At 53.5% G+C, this 18,499-nt stretch overlaps 2 protein-coding genes across 2 annotated transcripts; both read left to right on the top strand.

Annotated features, from left to right (window-relative positions):
- Positions 1-670: 670 nt before the first annotated feature.
- On the top strand, positions 671-3,461 carry LOC120645573. Its single transcript, XM_039922356.1, has 4 exons — positions 671-876; positions 1,554-1,698; positions 1,813-2,101; positions 3,322-3,461. Exons 1-4 carry the CDS (start codon positions 671-673, stop codon positions 3,459-3,461), a joined length of 780 nt encoding a protein of 259 aa, XP_039778290.1.
- A 10,468-nt stretch (positions 3,462-13,929) lies between these two features.
- On the top strand, positions 13,930-14,613 carry LOC120645575 (TATA-binding protein-associated factor 2N-like). The gene is made up of 2 exons (XM_039922357.1): positions 13,930-14,360; positions 14,610-14,613. The coding sequence occupies exons 1-2, from the start codon at positions 13,930-13,932 to the stop codon at positions 14,611-14,613; spliced, it is 435 nt and encodes a 144-aa protein (XP_039778291.1).
- The last annotated feature ends 3,886 nt before the right edge of the window (positions 14,614-18,499 follow it).

An 18,499-nucleotide genomic window follows, 5' to 3' on the forward strand; every position in this document is an offset into this window, starting at 1 on the left:
GAAGCTAGGGAAGGGATTGAACAATAGACATTTAGGGTACAGGATATTATGGCTCTGATACCAGTTGTTAGAATATGAACTATTACTCTCATCGGGAGAGGATGACACTAGGAGTTGGGGCAATTTTCTGGTTTATTTCTCTCACACACTCACACAGTGTCATGCCAACCCGAGAGGTTGGGATACATATTTATAGCTGCCAAGGCAGCCAAAGCATATGCTAAGATGCTGTCCTAGCTGGTCTAACATGCTGTGGCAGCAAGACCAGTAGTGCTGCAGCGTGTAGAGGACCATGTGCTGTTGTGCTACAGCATGAGCCCCACAAAGACCAAAGTACAGAGACTTATTCCCATCAGATCTAGCATATGCAGTGCAGTAGGTGTGCCTCTTCATGCATGATCCGCATGAGCCTCACCTCACATTGATCAAGCGCATCCTGCCGTACTTCAAGGGTAGCATCTACGGACTCCACATCGGCACCGAACCCATCTAGTCCCTCACAGCATACTCCGACAAAGACGGGGCCAGCTACCAGACTCTAGATGCTCCACATCAGGCTAGTGCATCTACTTTGCCAACAACCTGGTGTGCTGGTCGTCCAAATGCCAGACCACAGTCTCGCGCTTCGCGCTCCAGTATAGAGGCTGAGTACAGCACCATCGACCATGCCATGGCCGAGTGTTGCTGGCTTCAACAACTCCTCCAGGAACTCCACATTCCCTTCTCTATAGTGACAGTCGTCGACTGCGGCAATGTTATCACAATCTACATGACCCCCAACCCTATCCACCATAAGCGCACGAAGCACATCGAGACCGACATCCACTTCGTGCGCGACAAGGTCGCCATGGGGAACGTGCACGTTCTTCATGTTCGGTCATCTCATGATTCATCATTATGCGGACATCATGACCAAGGGTCTACTTGTTCAGCTCTTTACTAACTATAGGTCCAGTCTATTAGGTATGTATAGTTGTGTATGTGTACACAAGGCCCGTATTGGGCGTATAGGCCCATTGGGCATGTACATTTTGTACTCCAAGCCATGTTGGCGCTATATAATGAAGGTCACCCCCCATTAGGGTGTGCGGTGTTTCCCATCTCTCTCTACCATTCTACATGCTATCAGGGAAATCACGATCCCTATTTCCTTGCTTCCGCCCCAGGCGCTAGGGTTCAAGCCCTAGCCGCCGTCCCTCCTCTCACGTGTGCAAGGATTCCCCACTACGCGCTCACCCTCGATGCCACGCCGCCGATCACTCTGATCCACAGCGAGCCGCCGCTAGCCCCGCGCCAGGATCCCCCTCCTCGCGCGTCCAACCCCCGCTCGTGCGCCGTCTCTCTGGCCACGCCGCGCCATCCCCTTCTCCACCGTGACGTCCGCCGCGGCAACCAGCTCCACCACATCGAGCTCTTCCAGCAGCGCCTTCACCAACGGCGACTCTGCACCGCCCCTCTTCATCCACCCAGCCGCGGCTGTGTTCGTGAAGACTCACGTCTCCTTCACGTTGGAGATGAACTCCAACTGCCTAAAGTGGTCCTCCTACTTCAAGGTTCTGTGCAGCGTTCGGCCTTCGCCCGCACATCAACGCCCCCGACACACCCCTCCCCAACGATCCGCAGTGGGTCGTCGCCGACTCTTGCTTCAAGAGTTGGCTCTTCGGCTCCGTCGGTGACTCCGTCCCCGACCTCGCCTTGGCCGGCGATGACCAGACTGCCCGTCAACTCTGGGTGGCAATCGAAGAGCTCTTCACCGCCAACTAGGAGCCGCGCGGTGTCCTCCTTCTCGAGGAATTCCACACCCTCACGCAGGGTGACTCCACCATCTCGGAGTACTGTCAGCACACCAAGTTGAAGGCTGCTGAACTCCGTGCCGTCGACCACCCTATCGAGGGTCGCTCCGTCGTTTTCTCCATGCTTCGTGAGCTCAACCCTCGCTTCACCAGCACCATCGATGACATCACCAACTCCATCGTCCTCCCGTCGTTCTCCCGCGCCCACGACATGGTCGTCCTCAAGGAGACCCGGCTGTCTCACGACGAGAAGAGCATCGCCAACACTGCCCTCCTCGCGTCCGCTGGCTCCAGCTGCACCAGCCTGGGCGGGTGTCGTTCCAGCACCATGGGAGCTCCAGTGGTGCCCCGTCGGCCCCTCCCAAGACCGGCAGCGGTGGCTCCGATAATGACGAGGACATCCCAACCGTGCATGATACTTCAAGTGTTAAGAATTCACCATCCAACATCAACGATACAAATTAAGGGCCACTTACAAGAAGTCGTGCCAAGAAACTACAAGAGCGGGTGAATTCATTCCTAACCGATTGTGCTTTCATGACTTCTAAGGATGTTATACTACCTAAATGTTCTACATTGATTGTGCTTAGGTGTACATATGAAGAAAATAGCACCAGATCGGACCAAAAGAGCACCAGATCGGATCGGACCGCCAGATCGGACTACCAGTTCGGACCATCAAAAGAAACAGCTATAACTTTTGATTCCCAGAAGATATGAAGGCCCATGAACACTTGTTAGAAAGCTTATCAAGTCGACTTTCCAACCTAGCAAACGTCACATCATTTAGGATCCCCAATAAAATTTATTGTCAAAAGACTAAAGACTGGTCAGAAGGTCAAGTGTCTGCTCGAGGATTTATCTTTGCTCAACTTATCGTGCAAGACTGTACCATTCTACAATGTTTCATGATGCATGCAGCGCATGCCTAGAAAGCTTGTCAAGTCTAGTTTCACACCCCAACAAACGGCTCATCGTTTCGACTTTTGAGCAAGGAGTAATGACCAGTTTACTGAAGACTGCTCAGAAGCTGAGAGGATGCGCGTAGGAATTGAAGACCATCTCGTGAATGCTTCACCAGTTGGCCTTCCACCTTCCAACGTGGAGACTTCAGTTCATACCTATCTAAGAGGGTTGTTCCTAGTATAAATATCGCCTATGTGTACTCAGAAAAAACCTTTGATCATTTTGATAAACTGAAATTGTTTTGTAGCCGAGCTGCTGAGTGCCTTGCATACCCTTGTTCTTTCTTATTCTTCTTGGACTTTTGAAGAGATCCCTCTGAGTTCCGTACTTCATGCTCTATGGTTTCCAGTACGGCTGTACCGTTTTGTGTGGATTAGTCCCGATGTGTGGTTCTACAATAGATCGGAGATCGAGTCGAAGTCCTCAAGGTTTTGGTCTCTCTCTCCACGTCACTTGATCGCATCCAAACTTGGCAGGTATAAAGCTATTTACCCGCTGTTCGCAGCAAAGTTATCCTTGTTCTTAAACCTACTATCGTGAAGATCGGGCCATTCTTGTGCAGGATTATATCAACACCTATCAGGCAACAAGAAGAAGGGTGGCGGCTCGCAGAGGGGCAACAGCAGAGGCAACGGTGGTGGTGGCCACGGACAACAGTCGGCATCCAGCGGCGCCTCCACCAACAGTGCACCCCAGCCCTAACGCCCCGTGGGCCCATCGATCTGCTACAATCCATGGGCGCCACAGGGGCCGTTTCCGACCCAGCAACAGCAAGGTCCTGCGGCTGGAGCCTGGCGCCCTGGCCTTCTCGGCGCAGCTCCTCAGGCGCATACTGCCTTCGCGCCACTTCAGGTGTCTCCCTCAACACCGATGTGGGACCAGTCTGGTCTCATCGCTGCCCTCAACCAGATGGCGCTCCAGAACCAGTCCACCTGGGTCATGGACTCTGGTGCCTCCTCCCATGTGAGCACCACGGTTCGTATACTTCTTTCCCGTTCCCCCCTCCTCATTCTTCCATTACCGTTGGCAATGGTTAAACTATTCCTATCACCTGTCGTGGCGAGTCAGTCCTTCCTACAGCAGAGCCCAACTTTACTCTTAGCAATGTTCTAGTTGTTCCATCCCACGTGCGCAACCTCCTTTCCGTTCGCCAATTTACTAGGGATAACAACTATTCCATTGAATTTGACGCTCTGGGTTTTTCTGTGAAGGATATCCAGACCAGACGCGTGATGCTTCGCTACAATGGTGCTGGCTGTCAGACATGTATATGTGTTTGTGTGTGAGAGGGCCCAGGCATGTGCTTTGCGCCTGGGCCTGGGTGGGCTGTGCCGTCAGGCCTGCCGAACCCTATATTGATTAGGTCAGGCTAGGGGTGTTCCCTGCCTATATATGTAACCTCTGTTTACTCCTAATCAATCAATCAATCTTTCCACACAATCCTCATTGCTTTCATGGTATCAAGAGATCGGGATCCCGATCCCGCTTCCGCACCCTAGCGCGCCCCGCGGCGCTGCTCCCCCGCGCACGACTCCCTCGGGCTGCGTCCACCCCCGCCGGCCACCGCAATCTCCCCTCCCCATCTCGCACCGGCCCCCTGCCATTGTTGCCCGATGGCCGGATCGGTTGATTCCGCTGCTGCCCGCCAGAAGAAGGAAGAAGAATGCGCGGCCTGCCTCGCCGCCCGCGAAGCCGCCCTCTCTCGCGCCCAGGAAGCCGAGAAGGAGGCTGCCGCTGCCGCCAAGGACCGCGAGGATAACGATGCTCGCGCGCGTGCTGCCCTTCGGCGCACCGCACGCGAGCACAAGGCCGCCGCAACCGCCATCAACGACGCCCACAGCCACCACGGAGAACCATCTGTGCACGGCGACTTCCCCGGCGATCTCCATGGTGCTCTTCTTCTTCACGAGGCTACTGCGCTCCTCAATCTGCACGCCCAGGCCATCACCGTGCAGAACGTCCGCTGCCTCGTCATCGTTGTCCTCGACGTCAACTCCGGCAGCTACTCCAAGTGGCGTGAACAGTTCCTGCTCACCCTCGGTAAGTACTCACTGGAGGATCACGTTCTCGATGATGTTCCTTCATGCACCTCCCCAGATTGGACGTGCATGGACTGCGTCGTCCGATCATGGCTCCACAGCACGCTCTCCAGCAACCTCGTCGACATCGTCATGGCCCGGAGTACCCAGGGCGCCACGACTCGCTCGACTTGGCTCGCCATCGAGGCCCAGTTCATTGGGAATAAGGTGGCGCGCGTCCTGCATCTCGATGCCCGCTTCCGGATGTTCGTCCAAGGCGACCTCTCCATCACGGACTACTGCAAGCACTTCAAGTGCATGGCGGATGACCTAGCCGATCTCGGCGAAGTCGTCTCCGATCGTACACTTGTCCTCAATGTTCTCCGTGGCCTCAACGAGAAGTACGCCTCCATCGGACGCCATCTACGCCGCAGCTGCTCGTTCCCCTCCTTCCTGGAGGTCTGCGACGATCTGACCTTGGAGGAGATCACCTTGTCGAACTAGGCGACCACCCCTTCTACCGCCCTCCTCGCTGGGACAGCATCATCCCAGCTCTCCCCCGCTCCCTTTCAGCGCCCCTCTTGCCGATCCAACTCTGGCTCAGGGGCAGCAAGGGGTCCGGGGGGGGCGGCGGCAACGGCGCCTCCAACACCTCGGCGTCTTCCGGCAAGGGCGGCCACGGCAAGCGCGGCAAAGGCAGCAAGGGTGGCAATGGCGCCCAGTCCACCGCTGGCGCCTCTAGCCCTAGCAGCCAAGCAGCCTCAGCGCCTCCTCAGGGGCCCCCGGTGCAGTGGCCCTCCTTCTACAACCCCTGGACTGGCACAATTCAGATGTGGCCCGGATCCAAGCCTCCGGCTGCTTCACCGGCCCCTCCTGGCGTCCCAGGGCCGCCACCCTCCCAGCAGCATGCGCTGGTCGCCCAGCAGCATGCTCTCCATGCCGCTCAGGCGCCGCAGCAGGCCATCCTGCCCGTCCAGCAATCGCTGTATGGACCCCTGGCGCTCCTGTACTACTTCGGCGCACCTACTCTTCCTCAGCAGGTGCCGCCTCCTGGTTTCCAGCAAGCGGCAAGCGGCGTCACTTCGTCTTGGGATCAGCAATCCCTCGCTTCGACCTTTAGCACCATGACTCTCCGGCCGCAACCTCAGACCGACTGGTACTTCGACTCTGGTGCTACCTCTCATATGACCTCGAATTCTTCAACTCTTTCACATGTTTTATCCCCGTGGTACCCTTTTCCTTCATCAATTGTTGTCGGTGACGGCTCTCTGCTTCCCGTCACTGCTACTGGCGCTACTTCACTTCCTGGGCATTTATCTCTTAATAATGTCCTTGTTTCTCCAAGACTTATTAAAAATCTTATTTCTGTATGCCAATTTACTTCTGATAACAATTGCTCTGTTGAATTTGACCCCGCTGGTTGCTTTGTGAAGGATCTCACAACGCAGAGGGTGATCGTCAGGTGCAATAGCTCCGGCCTGCTATACCCACTCCATCTTCACACGACGCAGGCTCTAGCTGCTTCATCCACCTCGTTGTGGCATCGCCGTCTTGGTCATCCTAGTCATGAGGTCTTAGCGAAGGTTGCTTCAGTTGTCCCCTTTTGTACCACGGCATCTAGCTCCATCTGTCATGCTTGTCAGCTAGGCCATCATACTCGTTTGCCTTTTCAGTCATCGAACTCACATGCAACTAGTAATTTTGATCTTATTCATTGTGATTTATGGACCTCTCCAGTTCCTAGTGTCTCTTGTTTTAAATATTACTTAGTTGTTCTCGATGACTGTTCTCATTACTTGTAGACTTTTCCTCTACGTGTTAAATCTGACACCTTTTCCACACTGGCAAACTTCTTCTCTTATGTGCGCACACAGTTTGGCGTCACGGTGAAAGCTGTCCGGTGCGACAACGGGCGTGAGTTTGACAACTCTAGCACTCGCACCTTCTTCCTCAACAACGGTGTTCCCCTGTGCATGTCCTGTCCATACACCTCGCCTCAAAACAGTAAAGCTGAGTGCATGATCCGTACTGTTAACAATGCTGCTCGCTCCCTACTGTTTCAGGCCAGTATGCCTCCCACGTATTGGGTAGAAGCTCTCCATGCTGCTACACATGTGCTGAACATCCTCCCGGCCAAAAGTCTGCAGTTAGCCACACCTCACTCTGCTTTGTTTGGCACTGCCCCAACATATGGTCATCTTCGGGTTTTTGGCTGTCTTTGTTATCCCAACCTTTCAGCCACTGCAGCCAATAAACTTGCTCCACGTTCAGCATCGTGCGTCTTCCTGGAATATTCTGCTAATCACAAAGGGTACCGCTGCCTTGATCTCTAGTCCAACTGAGTTCTTATCTCACGCCATGTGGTGTTTGTTGAGACCTCGTTCCCGTTTTCATCGCAGCCCACACCCCCTGGTGCCGCAGATTTTGAGTTTCTTTATGATCACTCTGACCTCGTACAGGTTCCTATCGGACCCGTACATCTTCTGCCTCCAGGTACACCAGCGACCGTCGCACAGCCACGTGCGGCGACCTCTGCGCCCTCGGCGCAACCTGAGTTTGGGGCGCCCACTGAGTTTGGCGCTCCAGCTCTCCTGGCGCCTGCTGCACAGCCACGTACAGCCACCTTCGTGCCCTCGACGCGGACTGAGCTAGGCTCGTCCCCCGTGATGGGCACCCCAGCTCCCCCGGCGACACCCGCGACATCTCCAGCAGCATCCCCGGCACCAGCAGGTGCCCCCTCGGCATCCCTTGCTGCTGCACCGGGTGCGCCACCAGCCGACGCTTCTTCAGCACCGCTCGTCTTCACAACGAGGCCTGCTCCCGCCGCCTCGGCCGTGGCTTCGCCTGCACCTGCCTCCCACCGGCCCCTGCGGGAGTTCATCCACCTCTACTCCCGGCGGCCTGTCAATGGGCCAGTTCCTCCTCGACCTCTCCCACGTGGTGCTATTCCGACACAGCCTGTGTCTAACCAACATGGTATGACCACACGTGCGAAGAGTGGGCTGCGCTTCCCGTCCATGTACACTGCCTCGACGCTGTCTCCTATTCCTCACTCATATCGCGGGGGCCTTGCGGATCCTAATTGGCGAGGTGCTATGCAAGAAGAGTTTGACACCCTGTTGATAAACAGAACTTGGGATCTGGTTCCTCGACCGTCGCATTGCAACATTGTGAGTGGCAAGTGGGTGTTCAAGCACAAGCTCAAGGCAGATGGTACTCTGGAATGTTATAAGGCTCGCTGGGTTCTCCGTGGCTTCACACAGCGTCCAGGGATTGATTTTGATGAGACCTTCAGTCCAGTTGTCAAGCCAGCTACAGTCGTACAGTTCTGTCTCTGGCTCTTTCTCACAACTGGCCTATTCATCAGCTCGATGTCAAGAATGCATTCCTTCATGGCAACCTATCCGAGATAGTCTATTATTCTCAGCCGACGGGTTTCGAGGATTCAGCTCATCCAGATTACGTGTGCCGGCTTAATCGATCACTCTACGGTCTTAAGCAGGCGTCCAGGGCATGGTACAGTCGCTTCGCCTCCTACATCATTCAGCTCGGGTTTGTGGAGGCCAAGATGGACACGTCATTGTTTGTCTATCCCAGGGTGGTGACACAGTGTATCTTTTGCTCTACGTGGATGACATCGTTCTTACGGCCTCATCGACTCAGTTGCTTCGCCGTGTCATCGATGCCCTTCAGCATGAGTTTTCCATGAAGGATCTTGGTGAGCTTCATCACTTTCTGGGTATGCATGTGCAGTGTTCTGGCTCTGGTCTTTTGCTGTCTCAGCGTCAGTATATGGTGGAGATTCTTCAGCGAGATAGCATGTCAGACTGCAAGCCTTGTGCCACACCTGTCGACACAAATCCCAAGCTTCCTACGGATGGTGGTGTTCCTGTGGCTGATCCTACAGATTTCCGCAGTTTAGCTGGCGCCCTGCAGTACCTGACCTTCACCCATCCAGACATTGCATATGCTATTCAGCAGGATTGTTTTCATATGCATGATCCCCGAGAGCCCCATCTGGCTGCTCTCAAGAGGATTTTGAGATATGTTCGAGGCACGCTTCACTTGGGACTCCTGCTGCATCTGTCTGCTCAGTCTGATCTTGTGGTCTACTCAGATGCTGATTGGGCTGGTTGCCCTGATACCCGCAAGTCGACTTCCGGCTATGCGGTCTTCTTTGGTGACAATCTCATCTCCTGGTCCTCCAAGCGCCAGACTGCAGTTTCGTGTTCCAGTGCTGAGGCTGAATACAGAGCTGTCGCCAATGCTGTCGCAGAGGTTTCTTGGTTGCGCCAGCTTCTTGCTGAGCTGCATGCGCCTGTTAGCAGAGCTGCCCTGGTTTACTGCGACAATATCAGCACCATCTACATGTCTGCCAATCCCGTACAGCATCAGCGCACCAAACATGTTGAGATTGATCTTCACTTTGTTTGGGAGCATGTTGCTATAGGAGCTGTTCGCGTTCTTCATGTTCCTACAAGCTCACAGTACGCCGACATCTTCACCAAGGGCCTGCCGTCTTCTGTTTTCACAGAGTTCAGGTCCAGTCTGAACGTTCAGGCTGCCGACGATCAGACTGCGGGGGGGGGGGGGGGTATTAGACATGTATATGTGTTTGTGTGTGAGAGGGCCCAGGCGTGTGCTGTGTGCCTGGGCCTGGGTGGGCTGTGCGCCAGGCCTGCCGAACCCTAGATTGATTAGATCAGGCTAGGGGTGTTCCCTGCCTATATATGTAACCTCTGTTTACTCCTAATCAATCAATCAATCTTTCCACGCAATCCTCATTGCTTTCACTGGCGACCTCTACACCCTTCCTGCCATCCTGCCAGCATCTCAAGCCCTCCTCGCCACCTCCACCGACCCGTGGCATCACCGTCTTGGCCATCCCGGCTCCTCTGCCATCGACACACTTGGGAATAATAATTTTATCCATTGTAATAAGGCAGCAAACACTATTTGTCATTCATGTCAACTCGGAAAACATGTGCATCTCCCGTTTTCAGCGTCTAGTTCTTCTACTTCGGTACGTTTGAACTTGTTCATTGTGACGTCAGGACATCTCCTGTCGCTAGTGTCTCGGGTGCCCAGTATTATCTTGTTTTGTTGGATGAGTACACTCACTTTTGCTGGACTTTCCCACTCGCTCACAAATCTGAGGTCGCCGCCCACATCATAGAATTCTGCACCTTCACCCAAACACAGTTTCAGCTTTCTGTTCGGTCCTTCCAGGCTGACAACGGCAAGGAGTTCGTGAATAACACCCTCCTAACACTCTTCGCTTCCCGGGGTATTCACTTACGACTCTCTTGCCCATATACATCCCCACAAAATGATAGGGCCGAGCGCCTCCTCCGCACGCTGAACAATATCATCCGGACCATGCTGATCCATGCGCACATGCCCCCTGCCTAATGGGCTGAGGCTCTTGCCACGACAACCTACCTGCTCAATAGGCGCCCATGCTCTGCTGTCTGCAATGTTATCTCCTACTCGCTGCTCTACAACACCTCGCCAGACTACTCTCACCTCTAGGTTTTTGGGTGTCTCTGCTACCCAAACATGACTGCCACGACTCGCCACAAGTTCGCTCCCCGTTCCACAGCTTGTGTCTTTCTTGGTTACCCCTCCTCTCACAAAGGGTACCAGTGTCTCGACCTGACCACTAAGCGTATCATAATCTCTCGCCATGTGGTCTATGACGAGACGTGCTTCCCCTTCGGTCTTTACTCACCTAGGACGCCCTCGAGCGACCTGGACTTTCTTTTTGCAAGATCTGTCGCGCCGGTGCGTTGCACTACAGCAACAGCTCCCACAGCGGACCCTCCACCCTCATCAGGTGTTGAGCAACCGTGCCGTACCCGAGCTCTCCTGGAGGAGCTCCCCGACGACCCCGCCATTCTCCTGGGGGCCCTGTCATCGTCCCGGCTGCTCGACAGCTGGCACTGGCCACCCCTGCCACGGCCGCCCCTGTCACGACCACCCCAGCCGTGGCCACTCCAGCCGCGGCCGTCCCAGCCGTGGCCGCACCAGTCGCGGCCGCCTCTGCCATGGTCACGGCAACTCCGGCGCCCGTCATCCTCCCTCCTCGGCCACCTGCTACCTTTGGCCGTGTCTATAGCCGAAGAGCCCGTGTCGACTCTCCAAGGCCGTCTCTTCAGCCGATCGCTCCGGCGGCTGCCCAACTGTGCCATCGCCGGCTCCCAGTCGGCCCATGACGCGGTCCCAGGCTGGCTCCCTGAAGCCTGTTGACCGATACGGCTTCCCAGCTCCTTCGGCGCACGTCGTTGTCCTTTCAGTCATCTCTCCGATACCGGGGAACTACAGGGGCACTCTCGCCAATCCTCAGTGGCGGGCGGCTATGGCAGACGAGTACCAGGCTCTCATCGACAACGATACTTGGCGGCTTGTGCCCAGGCCTCCGGGTTCGAATGTTGTGACGGGCAAGTGGATTTACAAGCATAAATTCCACTCTGATGGGACTTTAGCCCATCACAAGGCTCGCTGGGTGGTCCATGGCTTCACTCAATGCCACGGCATCGACTACGACGAGACGTTCAGCCCGGTTGTCAAACCGGCCACCATCCGCGTCGTCCTCAGCATCGCCGCCTCCCGTCGCTGGCGTATTCACCAGCTTGACGTGAAGAACGCCTTTCTTCATGGTCACCTGGAGAAGACCGTCTACTTGACTTCATCGGCCCTGCTCACCCGGACTATGTCTGTCTCCTGCAGCATTCATTGTATGGACTCAAGCAGGCTCCTCGGGCATGGTACCAGCAGTTCGCCACTTACCTTCGCCAACTCGGATTCTTGGCCTCGGCATCTGACACCTCCCTCTTTCTGCTCCAAGAGGGTGGTGCTACAGCATACCTGCTCCTCTACATCAACGATATCGTCCTGACAGCGTCGACTCTAGCTCTCCTTCGTCGCATCACCGAGCGTCTCCACTTCGAGTTTGCCATTATAGACTTGGGCAATCTTCATCACTTCCTCGGCATCTCCATCATGTGTTTTTCCGAGGGACTCTTCCTTTCCCAGCATTAGTATGTGCTGGAGCTTCTTCTATGAGCCGGCATGGCCGAGTGTCACTCGACATCGACACCTATTGATGCTCATGCCAAGCTGTCCGCCTTGGAGGGCGCTCTTGTTGCCGACCCCACCGAGTACCGGAGTCTCGCTGGAGCTCTCCAGTACCTCACTCTAACCCGCCCCGACTTGGCGTACGTGGTTCAGCAGGTCTGCTTGTTCCTCGAGAGCCCCACCTTGCGCTGGTCAAGCGTATCCTCCGGTACGTGAAGGGTTCTTTGTCAGACGGCCTCCACATCGGCACTGGGCCTGTCAACAAGCTGATCGCCTACTCCGACGCCGACTGGGCTGGTTGTCCAGATTCCCACCACTCCACATTAGGTTTCTGTGTCTTCCTTGGAGACAACCTGGTGTCCTGGTCGTCTAAACGGCAAACCACGATGTCCCTGTCCAGTACGGAAGCCGAGTACCGGGCTGTTGCTCACATCATCGCCGAGTGTTGTTGGATGCGCCAGCTTCTGCAGGACCTACACGTTCCTCTGCGCGTCGCCACCATCGTCTACTGCGACAACATCAGTGTTGTCTACATGACAGCCAACCTGGTCCACCACTGCCGTACCAAGCACATCGAGATCGACATCCACTTCGTTCGCGAAAAAGTCTCCTTGGGTGAAGTCTGTGTTCTCCATGTGCCGTCACAGTATCAGTTCGCTAATATCATGACGAAGGGTCTCCCGGAACAGGTCCAGTCTTTGCATCAGGAATCCCGACGCTTCGACTGCGGGCGGGTATTAGGCATGTATAGTTGTGTATGTGTACACAAGGCCTGTATTTGGCGTATAGGCCCATTGGGCATGTACATCTTGTACTCCAAGTCATGTTGGCACTATATAATGAAGGTCAACCCCGCCCCTCCCCCCCACACATTAGGGTGCGCGGTGTTTCCCATCTCTGTCTACCTTTCTACATAGTCTTTGAATTCACAACCCTCCCGCTGTGACTGCGGGCAGGTATTAGGCATTTACAGCCCCTACTTATATATTTGTTTATAGCTGATTATAACCTTCCTTGTATACTCAGCCATATTGGCTATTTATATGAAATCCCCCTCCCCCCAATTGGGAGTGAGGAGATTCAGCCATTCTACATTAACAATTAGAAGTATATCAATTCATGGTAGAACTAGTTTCACCTATGCAGAAGATAGCTATTTGAAAAATAACAGTGTGTTGCCTTCTCCTTGAGGCATAATAGAATTTCAAGACAAATAGTGATAACTTATACAGTTGTTGGAACAAAGGCTCTGGTAAAAGTAGATGAAAACTGGCATCGCAAAGTTACTTTCTAAGTTTCATTTTTTAACAAAAAAAACATTTTCCCACATTGCACAAGTCTACCTGCTACATTGAGGAAATAAGAAATTACACATTAGTTTATTCAACTTACATCAAGAATGTCAAAGTAGACAATTCTTTCTTCTTTGATAGTACAATTTCAAGGTACACGGCATAAGCAAGCATTTTCTGACTTTAGTTCCAATGAATAAGGAACATTTAAATAAAAACTCCTCAGTAATAAGAAATGCACATACCTCAACAGGACCAACGAAGTCTGAAAAACCATTCACTATTGCTGGATTTATGGTGTATTTTGCTATGTATGTTCTTATACGGAGGTTGTCATTGTGCTGGGTAGCATCTGTTACCGATGCTTTCATTGGTAAAACCTATCAAAGGCGCCGCAAGGAAAAGGCCCAGGCAGCTCCTCTTCCTTCGGATAAGGATAGTTAGTTATTTCCTTTTAATTAGAAGATCTGTTTCCCTTTAGTTGGTTTGTTAATTTGGAAAGAACCTATTGCTATAAAGGTGCCTAGATTGTATTAGGGGAAGTTTTATCGAAGGAATTGATATCTCCCTAGAAGGGGCGGTGTCATCTTCGACCTGGCGCAGGACCTCCCTGCCGCCGGCGATCTGACATCCGGCCGTCCTCCTCGCTATCCACTTTGTTCCCATCCTTCTTCTTCATCTGTTCTGGTTCCTCCTCTGTGTACTCCTACCCGGCGGTGGCGTAGCAGTACCAATTTGGTATCAGAGACGGAATCTGGGGCATCGTCATCGTCGACCTCGACCATGACTGGCCCTACCGATCCTGAGCCCACTCTCCGTGAGCTGGGCGCCGGCTTGCTGAACCTCGGCGCCAAGATGGATCGCATGCTTGGACAGATCACCACCATCAACAGCAGACTGGACTCGCACGATCGGCGCATCACCTGCACAGAGAAGTTCCAGTCCGGCGACGACGACGGCCTTCCGAAGGACCAGCTGCGGCAACCATGGCGCAGTACCAGTCTTGGCGGCTTGGGCGGCAGCGGCTTCAGTGGGCCTGGCGGTGCTGGCGGTGGTGACTATCGGCGTGGCCTTGGCGGTGATGGTGGTAGTGACTACCGACGTGGCGGGGAGTACAACAACGACCGTGGTGGAGGTTATGGTGGCGGTGCTTATTATGATGGTCGTGGCGGCAGTTATGGCGGCGGTGGCGGCTACCCTGGCCACGGTGGAGGGTACATCGGCGGTTATGACGATCGGGGTGGTGGCTTTGGTGGCGGTGGTGGTGGTGGCGGCGGTGGTGGCGGCGGCGGTGGCGGCGGCGGGTTTGGCGGCGGTGGCTTCCTGCGGGACCCGCGGGATCGCCGCGACTACCGCGACGAGGACAACTGGAGACGGCCGTGGCAGCCCAAGCTCTCGTTCCCGCACTATGGCGGGGAGTCCGACCCGCTCACGTGGTTGAACAAGTGTGAGCTTTACTTCAGGTGATCCCGTACCATGGAGGAGGAGAAGGCGTGGACGGCTTCCCTGCATCTTGATGGTGCAGCGGCGGAGTGGTACTTTCAGCTAGAGCGTGAAGACGGGATCGTCTCCTGGGCGCGGTTCGCACAATACCTGAACCTGCGTTTCGGACCGCCCATCCGCTCCAATTCCCTCGGCGAGCTGAAAGAGTTGAAGCTGTCTTCTTCGGTGGAGGATTATCAGTGTCGTTTCCTGGCCCTTCTCAGTCGTTGTGACGACTTGACTCCACAGCATCAGGTGGATCTTTTCACCGCCGGGCTGGGCCAACCACTAAGTTCTGATGTGGAGCTGCAACGCCCAACCAGCCTTCAGTCCGCCATGAGTCTAGCTCGAGCGTTCGAGAAGCGCACGAGCGCCATGGCGCCTACCCAGAAGTCCGCCGGCCGGCCAAAACCCCCTCCGGCATCGGCCAGTTCAGCTGCCCCTAGTGATGGCATCAAACCAGACCCACCAAAACCACGGTTCCGGCGCCTCTCACCTGAGGAAATTGCTGAGAAGAGGGCCAATGGGCAGTGTTATTTCTGTCCCGAAAAATTCTCAAAGGATCATAAGTGTGCTACCCGGGGTGTGTTTTTGCTGGCTCTTGATGAGGATGATGACAGTGAGCCTACAGAGGATGATTTGGGGATTTCTGTTGCAGCTATCACAGGCATCAACTCTGATGACACGCTCCAATTGCAGGTTGTGATCAATGGTATGGCCCTTCGTGCCCTTGTTGATACGGGTTCCACTCATTCTTTTATTCTTGATGAGTTAGCTGCAAAACTGGACTTGTCTCTCACCTGTCAGTCGGGGTTATCAGTCAAGGTGGCCAATGGCGACCGCGTCACTAGTCCGGGGGTGTGCCGCTCCACACCAGTAACCATTGAGGGGGGCCACCTTTGACATTGATTGCTTTGCGTTAGGCCTTGATGGGTTTGATCTGATATTGGGCTTCAAGTGGCTGAAATCTCTTGGTACGGTCAGCTTTAACTTCGGGGCACCCTGGATGGCTCTTTGGAAGAATGGGAAGCCTTTATTTTGGCATGGTATTGGTAGCAAACAGCAGCCTGTACTGGCAGCAGCATCTCAGGAAAATTTGATGGAGGTGTTGTTATCAGAGTTTGCGGATCTCTTCCAAGAACCACGCGGTCTGCCTCCTCCCCGTCGGCACGATCACAAGATCCACCTGCTGCCCGACACAGCCCCAGTAGTAGTCCAGCCATACCGATACCCACAGCTTCTCAAGGATGAGTTGGAGAGACAGACTACTGATATGCTGAATCAGAACATCATCCGTCCCTCCACCTCTCCCTTCTCCGCTCCGGTATTGTTGGTCAAGAAACCAGATAATTCTTTGCGGTTCTATGTTGATTACAGAGCTCTCAATGACCATACGGTGAAAGACAAGTTCCCTATCCCAGTGCTTGATGAGCTCCTTGATGAATTAAAAGGGGCCAAATTTTTCACCAAGTTAGATCTCTGCAGTGGTTATCATCAGGTGAGAATGCATCCTGATGACATTTTGAAGACGGCCTTCCGTACTCATCAAGGGTTATTTGAGTTCCTGGTTATGCCCTTCGGCTTGACCAATGCACCGGCAACCTTCCAAGACCTTATGAATGAAGTCTTGGGTCCTTTCCTTCGCCGGTTTGTTCTGGTATTTTTTGATGACATTCTCATTTATAGCAATTCTTGGACTGGCCATTTGAAGCATGTGAAAGCTGTTTTTCAACTCCTCAGGCAACACAAATTGTGTGTGAAGCGGTCTAAATTTTTTTTTTGGGCTCCCACAGTTAGCTATCTTGGCCATATAGTGTCTGCACAGGGTGTTGCGATGGACCCGACCAAAGCGGCAGCAGTAGATTCATGGCCGCGGCCTAGAACAACAAGGGCACTTCGGGGGTTCTTGGGTTTAACCGGATAGTATCACAAATTTATTGCTTCATATGGTTCAGTGGCAGGCCCTCTCACAGCTCTTTTGAAGAAGGAGGCTTTCTCTTGGTCAGAAGATGCTGACCGCGCCTTCTTGGATCTCAAACGGGCCCTCATGACGGCCCCTTTACTGCAGCTTCCGGATTTCTCGAAGCAATTTATTGTTGATTGTGATGCCTCCGGCTCAGGGTTTGGAGCCGTCTTGCACCAAGGGGATGGCGCAATTGCATTCTTTAGTAGAGATGTGGCTACTCATCATGCCAAGTTACCGGCTTATGAGCGCGAGCTGATTGGCCTTGTCAAGGCAGTAAGACATTGGCGGCCATACTTGTGGGGTAGGCCTTTCCTCGTCCGCACTGACCATTGGAGTCTGAAGTTTCTATTGGATCAGCGCTTATTTGATTCATGCCACCACAACTCCGTGAAATTGGGTTTCATGTTCAAAATCATGCCACTCAATGGCATGGATTTCAACATGAAATCCAATTTCAAGAAGTTGTAGTGGCATGGATCCAACTGACCGTTACTATACCTCAGCATACTTGGGTTAGTAAACTTTTCGGTTATGACTTTGTGGTGGAGTATCGGCCAGGTAAACAAAATGTGGTGGCCGATGCCCTCTCGAGGCATGATGAAGAAGTGCTGGCTGTTCATGCCATGTCTAGTCCAACCTTTGATTTGTTTGCTGATTTGAGAATTGAATTGAGTGATAACACGCAGGCTCGGGCCATTTTTGATCAGCTAGCTGCAGAGACTGCTCCTGATGGTTGGTCCTTGGTGGATGGCCTTTTATTGTTCAAAGGCAAGGCCTTTGTGCCAGATGAGTCCAATCTATGGCCCTAGCTGTGGGCATCAGCTCATGATGTGGGGCATGAAGGCATTGAGAAGACGTTGCATCGACTCCAGGCTTCCTTTTACAATGCAAGGATGACACGGCGGGTCCGTGATTATGTGAAGAGCTGTACTGTTTGCCAGCGCCATAAGTCTGAACATTTACATCCAGCCGGTCTCTTACAGCCTCTTCCCATTCCCTCAGCAGTCTAGAGTGACATTGCTATGGATTTTGTGGAGGGGTTTCCGAAGGTTGGTGGCAAGTCCGTCATTCTGACTGTGGTGGATAGATTCTCCAAGTATGCTCATTTCATTCCACTCAATCATCCCTATTCAGCTGTTACAGTAGCTCGTGCCTTCTTTGAAAATATTGTGCGGCTCCATGGATTTCCTTGCTCCATTGTCAGTGATATGGATACTGTCTTTACCAGCAAATTTTGGTCTAAATTATTCCGCTTGGCTGGTGTGCAGTTGCAATTAAGCTCGGCATTTCACCCTCAAACAGATGGGCAATCGGAAGTTTCTGACCGCATCATTGTCATGTACTTGCGTTGTTTGGCCGGTGATCGTCCTCGCTCGTGGCTGCAATGGCTTCCTTGGGCTGAATAATTTTCAATACTTCCTATCAGTCCTCTCTTCAGACTACACCCTTCCAGGTGGTTTATGGTAGGGAGCCGCCTTCCATGATTTCTTATCTACCGGGGTCAGCCAGGGTAGCTGCAGTTGATCGTCAGCTACGTGACCGGGATGAATTCCTAGCCGATATCAAAGACCGGCTTTCGTTGGCTCAAGACATTATGAAGCAGCGTCATGATCAATCCCGGCGGGATGTGGAGTTTGCTGTTGGCGATTGGGTCTGGTTACGCCTTCATCATCGCTCAGCCTCTGGCATTACTCCACCGCGCCCATCCAAGTTGGCAGATAAGTTCTATGGCCCTTTTCAAGTACTTGCTCGCATTGGGTCAGTCTCCTACCGACTTCGGCTTCCAGCGAATGCGAAGATACATGATGTATTCCATGTTGGTCTCTTGAAGCGGTTCGTGGGTACTCCTCCAGCTGCTGTGGTCTCTTTGCCTCCCATTGTGAGGGGCCGTGTGTTGCCAGTTCC

Source organism: Panicum virgatum, chromosome 8K (assembly GCF_016808335.1).
Source record: "Panicum virgatum strain AP13 chromosome 8K, P.virgatum_v5, whole genome shotgun sequence".
NCBI classification, from domain to species: Eukaryota; Viridiplantae; Streptophyta; class Magnoliopsida; order Poales; family Poaceae; genus Panicum; species Panicum virgatum.

Excerpts from the sequence above, each read along its gene's own strand:
- LOC120645573 (XM_039922356.1), top strand. The coding sequence starts at position 671 with ATGGCCGAGTGTTGCTGGCTTCAACAACTCCTCCAGGAACTCCACATT. Across the intron at positions 877-1,553 it reads GTGCACGTTCTTCATGTTCG|GTTCTGTGCAGCGTTCGGCC; the intron begins GTCATCTCATGA and ends TCCTACTTCAAG. Across the intron at positions 1,699-1,812 it reads CCGTCCCCGACCTCGCCTTG|GGTGACTCCACCATCTCGGA; the intron begins GCCGGCGATGAC and ends ACCCTCACGCAG.
- LOC120645575 (XM_039922357.1), top strand. The coding sequence starts at position 13,930 with ATGACTGGCCCTACCGATCCTGAGCCCACTCTCCGTGAGCTGGGCGCC.